The sequence below is a fragment of the Oncorhynchus masou genome, chromosome 13 (genome assembly GCF_036934945.1).
Source record: "Oncorhynchus masou masou isolate Uvic2021 chromosome 13, UVic_Omas_1.1, whole genome shotgun sequence".
Classification (NCBI taxonomy): domain Eukaryota; kingdom Metazoa; phylum Chordata; class Actinopteri; order Salmoniformes; family Salmonidae; genus Oncorhynchus; species Oncorhynchus masou.
In genome coordinates this window covers 93,915,378-93,930,206 of record NC_088224.1, presented here as the reverse complement: position 1 = coordinate 93,930,206, position 14,829 = coordinate 93,915,378, and the positions used below count along the sequence as shown (strand labels likewise).

At 51.3% G+C, this 14,829-nt stretch overlaps 1 protein-coding gene across 1 annotated transcript in view; it reads right to left on the bottom strand.

The window, feature by feature from the left end:
* Positions 1-14,829, bottom strand: part of fndc3a (fibronectin type III domain containing 3A) — a 138,992-nt gene that overhangs the window by 57,766 nt on the left and 66,397 nt on the right. Inside the window, 6 exon segments of the mRNA XM_064985412.1 lie at positions 1,146-1,317; positions 2,106-2,284; positions 2,474-2,618; positions 3,553-3,612; positions 3,779-3,930; positions 14,517-14,575. Of these exon segments, the coding sequence (XP_064841484.1) occupies positions 1,146-1,317; positions 2,106-2,284; positions 2,474-2,618; positions 3,553-3,612; positions 3,779-3,930; positions 14,517-14,575 (767 nt within the window).

The window sequence follows — 14,829 nt, the reverse complement described above, 5'->3', positions numbered from 1 at the left end:
TCATGACTGACTGACTGACCCGTACCTCGTCCTCATCAGTATGTAATGTCATGACTGACTGACTGACCCGAACCTCGTCCTCATCAGTATGTAATGTCATGACTGACTGACTGACCCGTACCTCGTCCTCATCAGTATGTAATGTCATGACTGACTGACTGACCCGTACCTCGTCCTCATCAGTATGTAATGTCATGACTGACCCGTACCTCGTCCTCATCAGTATGTAATGTCATGACTGACTGACTGACCCGTACCTCGTCCTCATCAGTATGTAATGTCATGACTGACTGACTGACTCGTAACTCGTCCTCATCAGTATGTAATGTCATGACTGACTGACCGTACCTCGTCCTCATCAGTATGTAATGTCATGACTGACTGACTGACCCGTACCTCGTCCTCATCCGTATGTAATGTCATGACTGACTGACCCGTACCTCGTCCTCATCAGTATGTAATGTCATGACTGACCCGTACCTCGTCCTCATCAGTATGTAATGTCATGACTGACTGACCCGTACCTCGTCCTCATCAGTATGTAATGTCATGACTGACTGACCCGTACCTCGTCCTCATCAGTATGTAATGTCACTGACTGACCCGTACCTCGTCCTCATCAGTATGTAATGTCATGACTGACCCGTACCTCGTCCTCATCAGTATGTAATGTCATGACTGACTGACTGACTGACCCGTACCTCGTCCTCATCAGTATGTAATGTCATGACTGACTGACCCGTACCTCGTCCTCATCAGTATGTAATGTCATGACTGACTGACCCGTACCTCGTCCTCATCAGTATGTAATGTCATGACTGACTGACTGACCCGTACCTCGTCCTCATCAGTATGTAATGTCATGACTGACCCGTACCTCGTCCTCATCAGTATGTAATGTCATGACTGACTGACCCGTACCTCGTCCTCATCAGTATGTAATGTCATGACTGACTGACCCGTACCTCGTCCTCATCAGTATGTAATGTCATGACTGACTGACTGACCCGTACCTCGTCCTCATCAGTATGTAATGTCATGACTGACTAACCCGTACCTCGTCCTCATCAGTATGTAATGTCATGACTGACTGACTGACCCGTACCTCGTCCTCATCAGTATGTAATGTCATGACTGACCCGTACCTCGTCCTCATCCATCTCCAGGCTGTAGAAGATATCGTCCTCCTTGGGGGAAGTGGAGGGTCTCTGCCAGGTCAGACACAACCAGGTCACCCCTGCCTTCACCAGCTCTGGAGGGAGGGGCGGGGAGGGTACGCTGCACGAGGTATACAGGTCAACTGTCTCAGAGAACTCACTAACAGAGAGGAAGGAAAACACAAAAGACAAAAGAGGGGGATGAGAGTCGTTTGGAGAGAGAGGAGAGAGGGAAAGAGTGGAGGAGAAAGGGAAAGAGAGTGGAGGAGAGAGGGAAAGAGAGTGGAGGAGAGAGGGAAAGAGAGTGGAGGAGAGAGGGAAAGAGAGTGGAGGAGAGAGGGAAAGAGAGTGGAGGAGAGAGGGAAAGAGTGGAGGAGAGAGGGAAAGAGTGGAGGAGAGGGAAAGAGAGTGGAGGAGAGGGAAAGAGAGTGGAGGAGAGAGGGAAAGAGTGGAGGAGAGAGGGAAAGAGTGGAGGAGACAGTACAGGAAAGAGAGTGGAGGAGAGAGGGAAGGAGAGACAGTGGAGGCCCGAGAGGACAGTACGCGTGGAGGAGACAGTACAGGAGAGGAGAGTGGCCCGTAGAGACAGTACAGGGCCCGAGAGACAGTACGCGGCCCGTAGAGACAGTACGCGGCCCGTAGAGACAGTACGCGGCCCGTAGAGACAGTACGCGGCCCGTAGAGAGAGTACGCGGCCCGTAGAGACAGTACGCGGCCCGTAGAGAGAGTACGCGGCCCGTAGAGAGAGTACGCGGCCCGTAGAGAGAGTACGCGGCCCGTAGAGACAGTACGCGGCCCGTAGAGACAGTACGTACGCGGCCCGTAGAGACAGTACGCGGCCCGTAGAGACAGTACGCGGCCCGTAGAGACAGTACGCGGCCCGTAGAGACAGTACGTGGCCTGTCATCACTGTGTCCAGGAGAAAATAGCGTTGCGTTTGCCACGTACCTTATACCCATGTCGTTTTTGGCTGCGAGGCGGAAGGAGTATCTTGAAGCTGGAGAGAGCTTGGTGACCCGATACTGCTTCTGAGGTCCATAGTAACACTGCTCATAACCCCCGGTCCCTTTCCCCTCGTCCCACTGGAGAGTGTAGTTCTGGATTTTGGAGCCGTTGTCACACGGGGCCTGTGGAAGCACGACATCTTGATTACTCTCAATTAACATCCCATTCATTCCAGGCCTAATGGTAACACACACACAGGCCAAACTAACAGGAACCTGACATAGTACAGCATCCACTGTGCTGTTGAACCCCACAACAGTCACAGCATATAGTTTTTTCAATGGGCTGCGAAGTACAAAAAGGTACAGTACCTTCCACTGGAGGACGAGGGTGCTGCTCTTGGAGCCACTGGCCTTTCTGGGGGGCAGGGGGTCTGGTTCGCAGCTCCGAGTGGTGAAGGCTACTGCCTCCGACGGACTGCCGCGTAAACACTGCCCTGAACACACGGCCAGGACCCTGAGAGAGAGAGAGTACACTACTTTTGACAAGAGACATTTTGGACAGACAGCTGTACGGTTGATTAGAGGACATACAGACAGACAGCTGTACGGTTGATTAGAGCACATACAGACAGACAGCTGTACGGTTGATTAGAGCACATACAGACAGACAGCTGTACGGTTGATTAGAGCACATACAGACAGACAGCTGTACGGTTGATTAGAGCATACAGACAGCTGTAAGGTTGATTAGAGCACATACAGACAGACAGCTGTATGGTTGATTAGAGCACATACAGACAGACAGCTGTACGGTTGATTAGAGCATACAGACAGCTGTATGGTTGATTAGAGCACATACAGACAGACAGCTGTATGGTTGATTAGAGCACACAGACAGACAGCTGTATGGTTGATTAGAGCATACAGACAGCTGTATGGTTGATTAGAGCATACAGACAGCTGTATGGTTGATTAGAGCATACAGACAGCTGTACGGTTGATTAGAGCACATACAGACAGACAGCTGTACGGTTGATTAGAGCACATACAGACAGACAGCTGTACGGTTGATTAGAGCACAGACAGACAGCTGTACGGTTGATTAGAGCACATACAGACAGACAGCTGTACGGTTGATTAGAGCACATACAGACAGACAGCTGTATGGTTGATTAGAGCACATACAGACAGACAGCTGTATGGTTGATTAGAGCACATACAGACAGACAGCTGAACGGTTGATTAGAGCACATACAGACAGACAGCTGTACGGTTGATTAGAGCACACAGACAGACAGCTGTACGGTTGATTAGAGCACATACAGACAGCTGTACGGTTGATTAGAGCACATACAGACAGCAGTATGACTGATTAGAGCACATACAGACAGACAGCTGTATGACTGATTAGAGCACACAGAGGGGCCCTGAACAGTAGTTGTACCAACCTGACGTGGTAGTCTGTTGCTGGCCTCAGGTCTTCTAAAGTTACACTTAGTTGTTCACCACTGGAACAGGAGAGGAGAGAGAAAAACCCCCATCAGAGGAAACAGGGGAGACATTTAGTACCACATTATGTTGGGGTCATTTCAGTAGGGAACAACAGTCCATTGGCATGCAGGATAGCCGAGGATGACGCGCAGACCAGCACACAAACACACACGGCATCCCTACCTGTACATGCTGGTGTACTTCCCGTCCTTGCCGCTATAGGAGATGGACACATCGTAACTGAGAGGCTCCAGGGAGGGGCTGACCCCCTCTCCCTCTGCCCTGCTGGGGGCCACCCAGCTCAACACTGCCCCTCTGGCCTGGATGTCTGTCACCTGGAGGGGTTACACAAGACGGAATCAGCCGAGGTTCAGGATTAGAGAAAAATGTATCTGTTGCACGCTACTAATTAGTGTCCTTTAGAAGGGAAATGACCAGATTCTCAGCAAACCGAGTAAACGAAAGGAACGGGTGAAAGTCTAATGCATTAAACTCCTTTACAGAGCAAATCCACAGCAGCAACCAACGGCAAAACAGAGAGAACCAAGGAACTCATCATATACTTCCAAACCCTTTATTGTTAGGACATCTTCAATATGTTCTGAGTAGCCTTCGTCAGGGAGTACAAAGTAGAGATAGTAGGGCTAGTAGAGATAGATAGATAGTAGGGCTAGTAGAGATAGTAGAGCAAGTAGAGATAGTAGGGCTAGTAGAGATAAATAGAATAGTAGGGCTAGTAGAGATAGTAGGGCTAGTAGAGATAATTAGATAGTAGGGCTAGTAGAGATAGTAGAGCAAGTAGAGATAGTAGGGCTAGTAGAGATAGATAGATAGTAGGGCTAGTAGAGATAGTAGGGCAAGTAGAGATAGTAGGGCTAGTAGAGATAAATAGATATTAGGGCTAGTAGAGATAGATAGATAGTAGGGCTAGTAGAGATAGATAGATAGTAGGGCTAGTAGAGATAGTAGGGCAGGGAGAGATAGTAGGGCTAGTAGAGATAGTAGGGCAGGGAGAGATAGTAGGGCTAGTAGAGATAGTAGGGCAAGTAGAGATAGTAGGGCTAGTAGAGATAGATAGATAGTAGGGCTAGTAGAGATAGTAGGGCTAGTAGAGATAGTAGGGCTAGTAGAGATAAATAGATAGTAGGGCTAGTAGAGATAGATAGATAGTAGGGCTAGTAGAGATAGTAGGGCAGGGAGAGATAGTAGGGCTAGTAGAGATAGTAGGGCAGGGAGAGATAGTAGGGCTAGTAGAGATAGTAGGGCAGGGAGAGATAGTAGGGCTAGTAGAGATAGATAGTAGGGCTAGTAGAGATAGTAGGGCAAGTAGAGATAGTAGGGCAGGGAGAGATAGTAGGGCAGGGAGAGAGTGTAGGGCAGGGAGAGAGTGTAGGGCAGGGAGAGAGTAAGGCTAGTAGAAATAGTAGGGCTAGCAGAGATAGATAGATAGATAGTAGGGCTAGTAGAGATAATAGGGCAGGGAGAGATAGTAGGGCAGGGAGAGATAGTAGGGCAGGGAGAGAGTAAGGCTAGTAGAAATAGTAGGGCTAGTAGAGATAATAGGGCAGGTAGAGATAATAGGGCAGGTAGAGATAGTAGGGCTAGTAGAGATAGATAGTAGGGCTAGTAGAGATAGTAGGGCAAGTAGAGATAGTAGGGCAGGGAGAGATAGTAGGGCAGGGAGAGAGTGTAGGGCAGGGAGAGAGTGTAGGGCAGGGAGAGAGTAAGGCTAGTAGAAATAGTAGGGCTAGCAGAGATAGATAGATAGATAGTAGGGCTAGTAGAGATAATAGGGCAGGGAGAGATAGTAGGGCAGGGAGAGATAGTAGGGCAGGGAGAGAGTGTAGGGCAGGGAGAGAGTGTAGGGCAGGGAGAGAGTAAGGCTAGTAGAAATAGTAGGGCTAGCAGAGATAGATAGATAGATTGTAGGGCTAGTAGAGATAATAGGGCAGGGAGAGATAGTAGGGCAGGGAGAGATAGTAGGGCAGGGAGAGAGTAAGGCTAGTAGAAATAGTAGGGCTAGTAGAGATAATAGGGCAGGTAGAGATAATAGGGCAGGTAGAGATAGTAGGGCTAGTAGAGATAGATAGTAGGGCTAGTAGAGATAGTAGGGCAAGTAGAGATAGTAGGGCAGGGAGAGATAGTAGGGCAGGGAGAGAGTGTAGGGCAGGGAGAGAGTGTAGGGCAGGGAGAGAGTAAGGCTAGTAGAAATAGTAGGGCTAGCAGAGATAGATAGATAGATAGATAGTAGGGCTAGTAGAGATAGTAGGGCAGGGAGAGATAGTAGGGCAGGGAGAGATAGTAGGGCAGGGAGAGAGTAAGGCTAGTAGAAATAGTAGGGCTAGCAGAGATAGATAGATAGATAGATAGATAGATAGATAGATAGATAGATAGATAGATAGATAGATAGATAGATAGATAGATAGATAGATAGATAGATAGATAGTAGGGCTAGTAGAGATAGTAGGGCAGGTAGAGATAGTAGGGCAGGTAGAGATAGTAGGGCAGGTAGAGATAGATAGATAGTAGGGCTAGTAGAGATAGTAGGGCAGGTAGAGATAATAGGGCAGGTAGAGATAATAGGGCAGGTAGAGATAATAGGGCAGGTAGAGATAGATAGATAGTAGGGCTAGTAGAGATAATAGGGCAGGTAGAGATAATAGGGCAGGTAGAGATAGTAGGGCAGGGAGAGAGTAAGGCTAGTAGAAATAGTAGGGCTAGTAGAGATAATAGGGCAGGTAGAGATAGTAGGGCAGGTAGAGATAATAGGGCAGGTAGAGATAATAGGGCAGGTAGAGATAGATAGATAGTAGGGCTAGTAGAGATAATAGGGCAGGTAGAGATAGTAGGGCAGGTAGAGATAGTAGGGCAGGTAGAGATAGTAGGGCAGGTAGAGATAGTAGGGCAGGTAGAGATAGTAGGGCAGGTAGAGATAGATAGATAGTAGGGCTAGTAGAGATAATAGGGCAGGTAGAGATAGTAGGGCAGGTAGAGATAGATAGAGAAAGATAGTAGGAATAGTGGAGATCGTGTACTCCTGTAGGGAGGGCAGCGTTAACCTTCAGCTGTTTGCCTGACTAGGCATATCTTGGGGATCTATTCTGTTTTGTGAGGTAAAGAAATGACATGGACCAACTGACAGGAAGCCAGGAACAGTTCACTACATGGAAGAACGCAACGTCTGTCTGTCCGTCCGTCCGTCCGTCCGTCCGTCCGTCCTCCTCCTCCTCACCTCTGTCTGTGTAGTGTCGACGCACTGAGCTGGGTCTCACAGGAGGAGAATACTTCCCCGCTTCATCCTCTCTCTCCATCTCCAAACCTCCCCCATCTCTCTCCATCTCCAAACCTCCCCCATCTCTCTTTCTCCATCTCTAACCCTCCCCCATCTCTCTCTCTCCATCTCCAAACCTCCCCCATCTCTCTTTCTCCATCTCTAACCCTCCCCCATCTCCAAACCTCCCCCCATCTCTCTTTCTCCATCTCTAACCCTCCCCCCATCTCTCTCTCTCCATCTCCAAACCTCCCCCCATCTCTCTCTCCATCTCCAAACCTCCCCCATCTCTCTCTCTCCATCTCCAAACCTCCCCCATCTCTCTTTCTCCATCTCTAACCCTCCCCCATCTCCAAACCTCCCCCCATCTCTCTTTCTCCATCTCTAACCCTCCCCCATCTCTCCATCTCTAACCCTCCCCCATCTCTCTCTCTCCATCTCTAACCCTCCCCCATCTCTCTCTCTCCATCTCTAACCCTCCCCATCTCTCTCTCTCCATCTCTAACCCTCCCCCCATCTCTCTTTCTCCATCTCCTAACCTCCCCCATCTCTCTCTCTCCATCTCCAAACCTCCCCATCTCTCTCCATCTCCAAACCTCCCCATCTCTCTCAAACTCCAAACCTCGCCATCTCTCTCAAACTCCAAACCTCCCCATCTCTCTCAAACTCCAAACCTCCCCATCTCTCTCAAACTCCAAACCTCCCCATCTCTCTCAAACTCCAAACCTCCCCATCTCTCTCAAACTCCAAACCTCCCCATCTCTCTCAAACTCCAAACCTCCCCATCTCTCTCAAACTCCAAACCTCCCCATCACTCTCACACTCAAAACCTCCCCATCTCTCTCAAACTCCAAACCTCCCCATCTCTCTCAAACTCCAAACCTCCCCATCTCTCTCAAACTCCAAACCTCTCAAACTCCAAACCTCCCCATCTCCAAACCTCCCCATCTCCAAACCTCCCCATCTCCAAACCTCCCCATCTCCAAACCTCCCCATCTCCAAACCTCCCCATCTCCAAACCTCCCCATCTCCAAACCTCCCCATCTCCAAACCTCCCCATCTCCAAACCTCCCCATCTCCAAACCTCCCCATCTCCAAACCTCCCCATCTCCAAACCTCCCCATCTCCAAACCTCCCCATCTCCAAACCTCCCCCATCGCTCAAACCTCCCCCATCTCAAACCTCCCCCATCGCTCAAACCTCCCCCATCTCCCAAACCTCCCCATCTCCCAAACCTCCCCCATCTCCCAAACCTCCCCATCTCCCAAACCTCCCCATCTCCCAAACCTCCCCATCTCTCAAACCTCCCCATCGCTCAAACCTCCCCATCGCTCAAACCTCCCCATCTCTCAAACCTCCCCATCTCCTCAAACCTCCCCATCGCCAAACCTCCCCATCGCTCAAACCTCCCCATCGCTCAAACCTCCCCATCGCTCAAACCTCCCCATCGCTCAAACCTCCCCATCGCTCAAACCTCCCCATCGCTCAAACCTCCCCATCGCTCAAACCTCCCCATCGCTCAAACCTCCCCATCGCTCAAACCTCCCCATCGCTCAAACCTCCCCATCGCTCAAACCTCCCCATCGCTCAAACCTCCCCATCTTCAAACCTCCCCATCGCTCAAACCTCCCCTTCGCTCAAACCTCCCCCTCTGTCAAACTCCAAACCTCCCCCCTCTGTCAAACTCCAAACCTCACCCATCTCTCAAACTCCAAACCTCACCCATCTCTCAAACTCCAAACCTCCCCCATCTCTCTCACCAAACCTCACCCATCTCTCTCACCAAACCTCACCCATCTCTCTCTCCAAACCTCACCCAACTCTCTCTCCAAACCCCCATCTCTCTCTCCATCTCCAAACCTCCCCATCTCCAAACCTCCCCATCTCTCTCTCTCCATCTCCAAACCTCCCCCATCTCTCAAACACCAAACCTCCCCATCTCTCTCTCAAACTCCAAACCTCACCCATCTCTCTCTCCAAACCTCTCCCATCTCTCTCCAAACCCCCCATCTCTCTCTCTCCATCTCCAAAGCTCCCCATCTCTCTCTCTCAATCTCCAAACCTCCCCCATCTCTCTCTCTCAATCTCCAAACCTCCCCCATCTCTCTCTCTCTCAATCTCCAAACCTCCCCATCTCTCTCTCAATCTCCAAACCTCCCCATCTCTCTCTCAATCTCCAAACCTCCCCATCTCTCTCTCAATCTCCAAACCTCCCCATCTCTCTCTCAATCTCCAAACCTCCCCATCTCTCTCTCAATCTCCAAACCTCCCCATCTCTCTCCCCATCGCTCAAACTTCCCCCATCTCTCAAACTCCAAACCTCCCCCCTCTGTCAAACTCCAAACCTCCCCCCTCTGTCAAACTCCAAACCTCCCCCCTCTGTCAAACTCCAAACCTCCCCCCTCTGTCAAACTCCAAACCTCCCCCTCTGTCAAACTCCAAACCTCCCCCTCTGTCAAACTCCAAACCTCCCCCTCTGTCAAACTCCAAACCTCCCCCTCTGTCAAACTCCAAACCTCCCCCTCTGTCAAACTCCAAACCTCCCCCTCTGTCAAACTCCAAACCTCCCCCTCTGTCAAACTCCAAACCTCCCCCTCTGTCAAACTCCAAACCTCCCCCTCTGTCAAACTCCAAACCTCCCCCTCTGTCAAACTCCAAACCTCCCCCTCTGTCAAACTCCAAACCTCCCCCTCTGTCAAACTCCAAACCTCCCCCTCTGTCAAACTCCAAACCTCCCCCCTCTGTCAAACTCCAAACCTCCCCCATCTCTCAAACTCCAAACCTCCCCCATCTCTCAAACTCCAAACCTCTCCCATCTCTCTCACCAAACCTCACCCATCTCTCTCACCAAACCTCACCCATCTCTCTCACCAAACCTCACCCATCTCTCTCTCCAAACCTCACCCATCTCTCTCTCCAAACCCCCATCTCTCTCTCCATCTCCAAACCTCCCCATCTCCAAACCTCCCCATCTCTCTCTCTCCATCTCCAAACCTCCCCCATCACTCAAACACCAAACCTCCCCATCTCTCAAACACCAAACCTCCCCATGTCTCAAACTCCAAACCTCCCCATCTCTCTCTCCAAACCTCTCCCATCTCTCTCCAAACCCCCCATCTCTCTCTCTCCATCTCCAAACCTCCCCATCTCTCTCTCCATCTCCAAACCTCCCCATCTCTCTCTCAATCTCCAAACCTCCCCATCTCTCTCTCAATCTCCAAACCTCCCCATCTCTCTCTCAATCTCCAAACCTCCCCATCTCTCTCTCAATCTCCAAACCTCCCCATCTCTCTCTCAATCTCCAAACCTCCCCATCTCTCTCTCAATCTCCAAACCTCCCCATCTCTCTCTCAATCTCCAAACCTCCCCATCTCTCTCTCAATCTCCAAACCTCCCCATCTCTCTCTCAATCTCCAAACCTCCCCATCTCTCTCTCAATCTCCAAACCTCCCCATCTCTCTCTCAATCTCCAAACCTCCCCATCTCTCTCTCAATCTCCAAACCTCCCCATCTCTCTCTCAATCTCCAAACCTCCCCATCTCTCTCTCAATCTCCAAACCTCCCCATCTCTCTCTCAATCTCCAAACCTCCCCATCTCTCTCTCAATCTCCAAACCTCCCCATCTCTCTCTCAATCTCCAAACCTCCCCATCTCTCTCTCAATCTCCAAACCTCCCCATCTCTCTCTCAATCTCCAAACCTCCCCATCTCTCTCTCAATCTCCAAACCTCCCCATCTCTCTCAATCTCCAAACCTCCCCATCTCTCTCTCAATCTCCAAACCTCCCCATCTCTCTCTCAAACTCCAAACCTCCCCCTCTCTCTCTCAAACTCCAAACCTCCCCCTCTCTCTCTCAAACTCCAAACCTCCCCCCTCTCTCTCAAACTCCAAACCTCCCCTCTCTCTCTCAAACTCCAAACCTCCCCTCTCTCTCTCAAACTCCAAACCTCCCCCTCTCTCTCTCAAACTCCAAACCTCCCCTCTCTCTCTCAAACTCCAAACCTCCCCCATCTCTCTCTCAAACTCCAAACCTCCCCCTCTCTCTCAAACTCCAAACCTCCCCCTCTCTCTCTCAAACTCCAAACCTCCCCTCTCTCTCTCAAACTCCAAACCTCCCCCTCTCTCTCAAACTCCAAACCTCCCCCCTCTCTCTCAAACTCCAAACCTCCCCCATCTCTCAAACTCCAAACCTCCCCCATCTCTCAAACTCCAACTCCAAACCTCCCCCATCTCTCAAACTCCAAACCTCCCCATCTCTCAAACTCCAAACCTCCCCCATCTCTCAAACTCCAAACCTCCCCCATCTCTCAAACTCCAAACCTCCCCCATCTCTCAAACTCCAAACCTCCCCCATCTCTCAAACCTCCCCCATCTCTCAAACCTCCCCCATCTCTCAAACCTCCCCATCTCTCAAACCTCCCCCATCTCTCAAACCTCCCCCATCTCTCAAACCTCCCCATCTCTCAAACCTCCCCCATCTCTCAAACCTCCCCCATCTCTCAAACCTCCCCCATCTCTCAAACCTCCCCCATCTCTCAAACCTCCCCCATCTCAATCTCCAAACCTCCCCCATCTCGCAATCTCCAAACCTCCCCCATCTCGCAATCTCCAAACCTCCCCCATCTCGCAATCTCCAAACCTCCCCCATCTCTCTCTCTCCAAACCTCCCCCATCTCGCAATCTCCAAACCTCCCCATCTCGCAATCTCCAAACCTCCCCCATCTCGCAATCTCCAAACCTCCCCATCTCGCAATCTCCAAACCTCCCCCATCTCCCAAACCTCCCCCCTCTCTCTCTCCAAACCTCCCCCCATCTCTCCAAACCTCCCCCATCTCTCTCTCTCCAAACCTCCCCATCTCTCTCTGTCCAAACCTCCCCCATCTCTCTCTCTCCAAACCTCCCCCATCTCTCTCTCTCCAAACCTCCCCCATCTCTCTCTCTCCAAACCTCCCCCATCTCTCTCTCTCCAAACCTCCCCCATCTCTCTCTCTCCAAACCTCCCCCATCTCTCTCTCCAAACCTCCCCCATCTCTCTCTCCAAACCTCCCCCATCTCTCTCTCTCCAAACCTCCCCCATCTCTCTCTCCAAACCTCCCCCATCTCTCTCTCCAAACCTCCCCCATCTCTCTCTCCAAACGTCCCCCATCTCTCTCTCCAAACCTCCCCCATCTCTCTCTCCAAACCTCCCCCATCTCTCTCTCCAAACCTCCCCCATCTCGCTGTCAAATATACTTGTTTTGGTACTTTACATGGGTCTGACATCAGATATTGATGACAGAGACATGCATGATGACAAGAATCATCTCATATAAGGTTAAATACATTCTATTTCCAGTTCTCATCCAACAGCTGGAGCTTGCTGGGTTTTTAAACTAGGCTTGGGCCTGCGTCCCAAATGGCACCCCATCTGGTCAAAAGTAGTACCCTGTATAGGGAAGTAGGGTGGCATTTGGGATGCAAGCCTTTGACTGCACCAGCCTAATCCTGCATGGTACGAAGGAAGGAAAAGTGGTTCTTCATTAGAGCTTTGATCTGCTCCAGCAGACATCAGATTCAGAACAGAAATACATTAGGCCTACTACTCAATGACTTCAACATGATTAGGGTAAAATCTCCACTCGTAATCCAACAAAAAGACCAGTTAAGTACTCATTAGATCAGACATCAATAGCATTACCTCCTCTGTCCTGTAGCCAATACCCCCTCTGTCCTGTAGCCAATACCCCCTCTCTCCTGTAGCCAACACCCCCTCTCTCCTGTAGCCAACACCCCCTCTCTCCTGTAGCCAACACCCCCTCTCTCCTGTAGCCAACACCCCCTCTGTCCTGTAGCCAACACCCCCTCTGTCCTGAAGCCAACACCCCCTCTGTCCTGAAGCCAACACCCCCTCTGTCCTGTAGCCAACACCCCCTCTGTCCTGGAGCCAACACCTCCTCCATACCTCCTCTGTTCTGTAGCTAATACCTCATCCATTGCTCCTCCGTTCTGTAGCTAATACCTCCTCCGTTCTGTAGCTAATACCTCCTCCATACCTCCTCCGTTCTGTAGCTAATACCTCCTCCGTTCTGTAGCTAATACCTTCCTCCTAATACCTCCTCCGTTCTGTAGCTAATAACTCGTCCGTTCTGTAACTAATAACTTGTCCGTTCTGTAGCAGTCAGTTACCCCTGCCCTTCTCCTGACCTACCACCCCCCAGTCAGCTACCCCTGCCCTTCTCCTGACCTACCACCCCACAGTCAGCTAACCCTGCCCCCCTCCTGACCTACCACCGCCCAGACAATTACCTATGACCTCCCAGTCAGCTACCTCCCCCCATCAACATCCCCCAGTCAGCTAACCCCCAATCAGCTAACCCCCAGTCAGCTACTCCCCCCCGTCCTTCCACCCCCAATCAGCTAACCCCTAGTCCTTCCCCCCCCAATCAGCTAACCCCCAGTCCTTCCACCCCCAATCAGCCCCCCCCAGTCCTTCCACCCCCCAATCAGCTAACCCCCAGTCCTTCCACCCCCCAATCAGCTAACCCCCAGTCCTTCCACCCCCAATCAGCTAACCCCCAGTCCTTCCACCCCCCAATCAGCTAACCCCCATACAACACCCCCAATCAGCTACCCCCTGTCCTTCCACCCCTATCAGCTACCCCCTGTCCTTCCACCCCCCAATCAGCTAACCCACCTGTCCTTCCACCCCCCAATCAGCTAACCCCCATCCAACACCCCCCAATCAGCTAACCCCCATCCAACACCCCCCAATCAGCTAACCCCCCTGTCCTTCCACCCCCCAATCAGCTACACCCCCTTCCACCCCAATCAGCTAACCCCCATCCAACACCCCCAATCAGCTAACCCCCCTGTCCTTCCACCCCCCAATCAGCTAACCCCCATCCAACAGCCCCCAATCAGCTAACCCCCCTGTCCTCCACCACCCAATCAGCTAACCCCCAGTCCTTCCACCCCCCAATCAGCTAACCCACCAGTCCTTCCACCCCCCAATCAGCTACCCCCTGTCCTTCCACCCCCCAGTCAGTCCTTCCACCCCCAGTCAGCTACCCCCTGTCCTTCCACCCCCCAATCAGCTACCCCCTGTCCTTCCACCCCCCAATCAGCTACCCCCCAATCAGCTACCCCCTGTCCTTCCACCCCCAATCAGCTACCCCCCTGTCCTTCCACCCCCAATCAGCTACCCCCTGTCCTTCCACCCCTCAGTCAGCTACACCCCTGTCCTTCCACCCCCGTCCTTCCACACCCCAGTCAGCTACCCCCTGTCCTTCCACCCCCCAATCAGCTACCCCCCTGTCCTTCCACCCCCAGTCAGCTACCCCCCTGTCCTTCCACCCCCCAATCAGCTACCCCCTGTCCTTCCACCCTCAGTCAGCTACACCCCTGTCCTTCCACCCCCGTCCTTCCACACCCCAGTCAGCTACCCCCTGTCCTTCCACCCCCAATCAGCTACCCCCCTGTCCTTCCACCCCCTGTCCTTCCAACCCCAGTCAGCTACCCCCCTGTCCTTCCACCCCCCAATCAGCTACCCTGCAATTTCACCCTACCCTGCAATTCCATCTGCGGCCCTTGTGCATGTCATAAACTCTTGATTTGAAATATTATGTTATGTAAAGTCCATGATATGAAAGACAAGACACAGAGAGACACTCACCACTGGTTTACTGACAGTGTTCAACAGGGCCTGTAGGAGCTGAGCCTCTTTATCCATGTCTAGAAGGAAACACACAGAAGAAATTACGATATTAAGTTATGCAATTTATTACGCACAAAAAAAAAAAAAAAAACAGATTCATCATTCACATGTTAATCCCAGAGTAACAGACAGGTCCATTCATGTACAGTCAAACCTCTTCTCTGTCCTGGAACCCCAACGGTGGGACCAGCTTCCCCCTTGATGCAAGTCACTACCCACTAGCTCTGACTAAGATGATAAGTTTGTTATTGAGGGGAAAACATGTACTTTA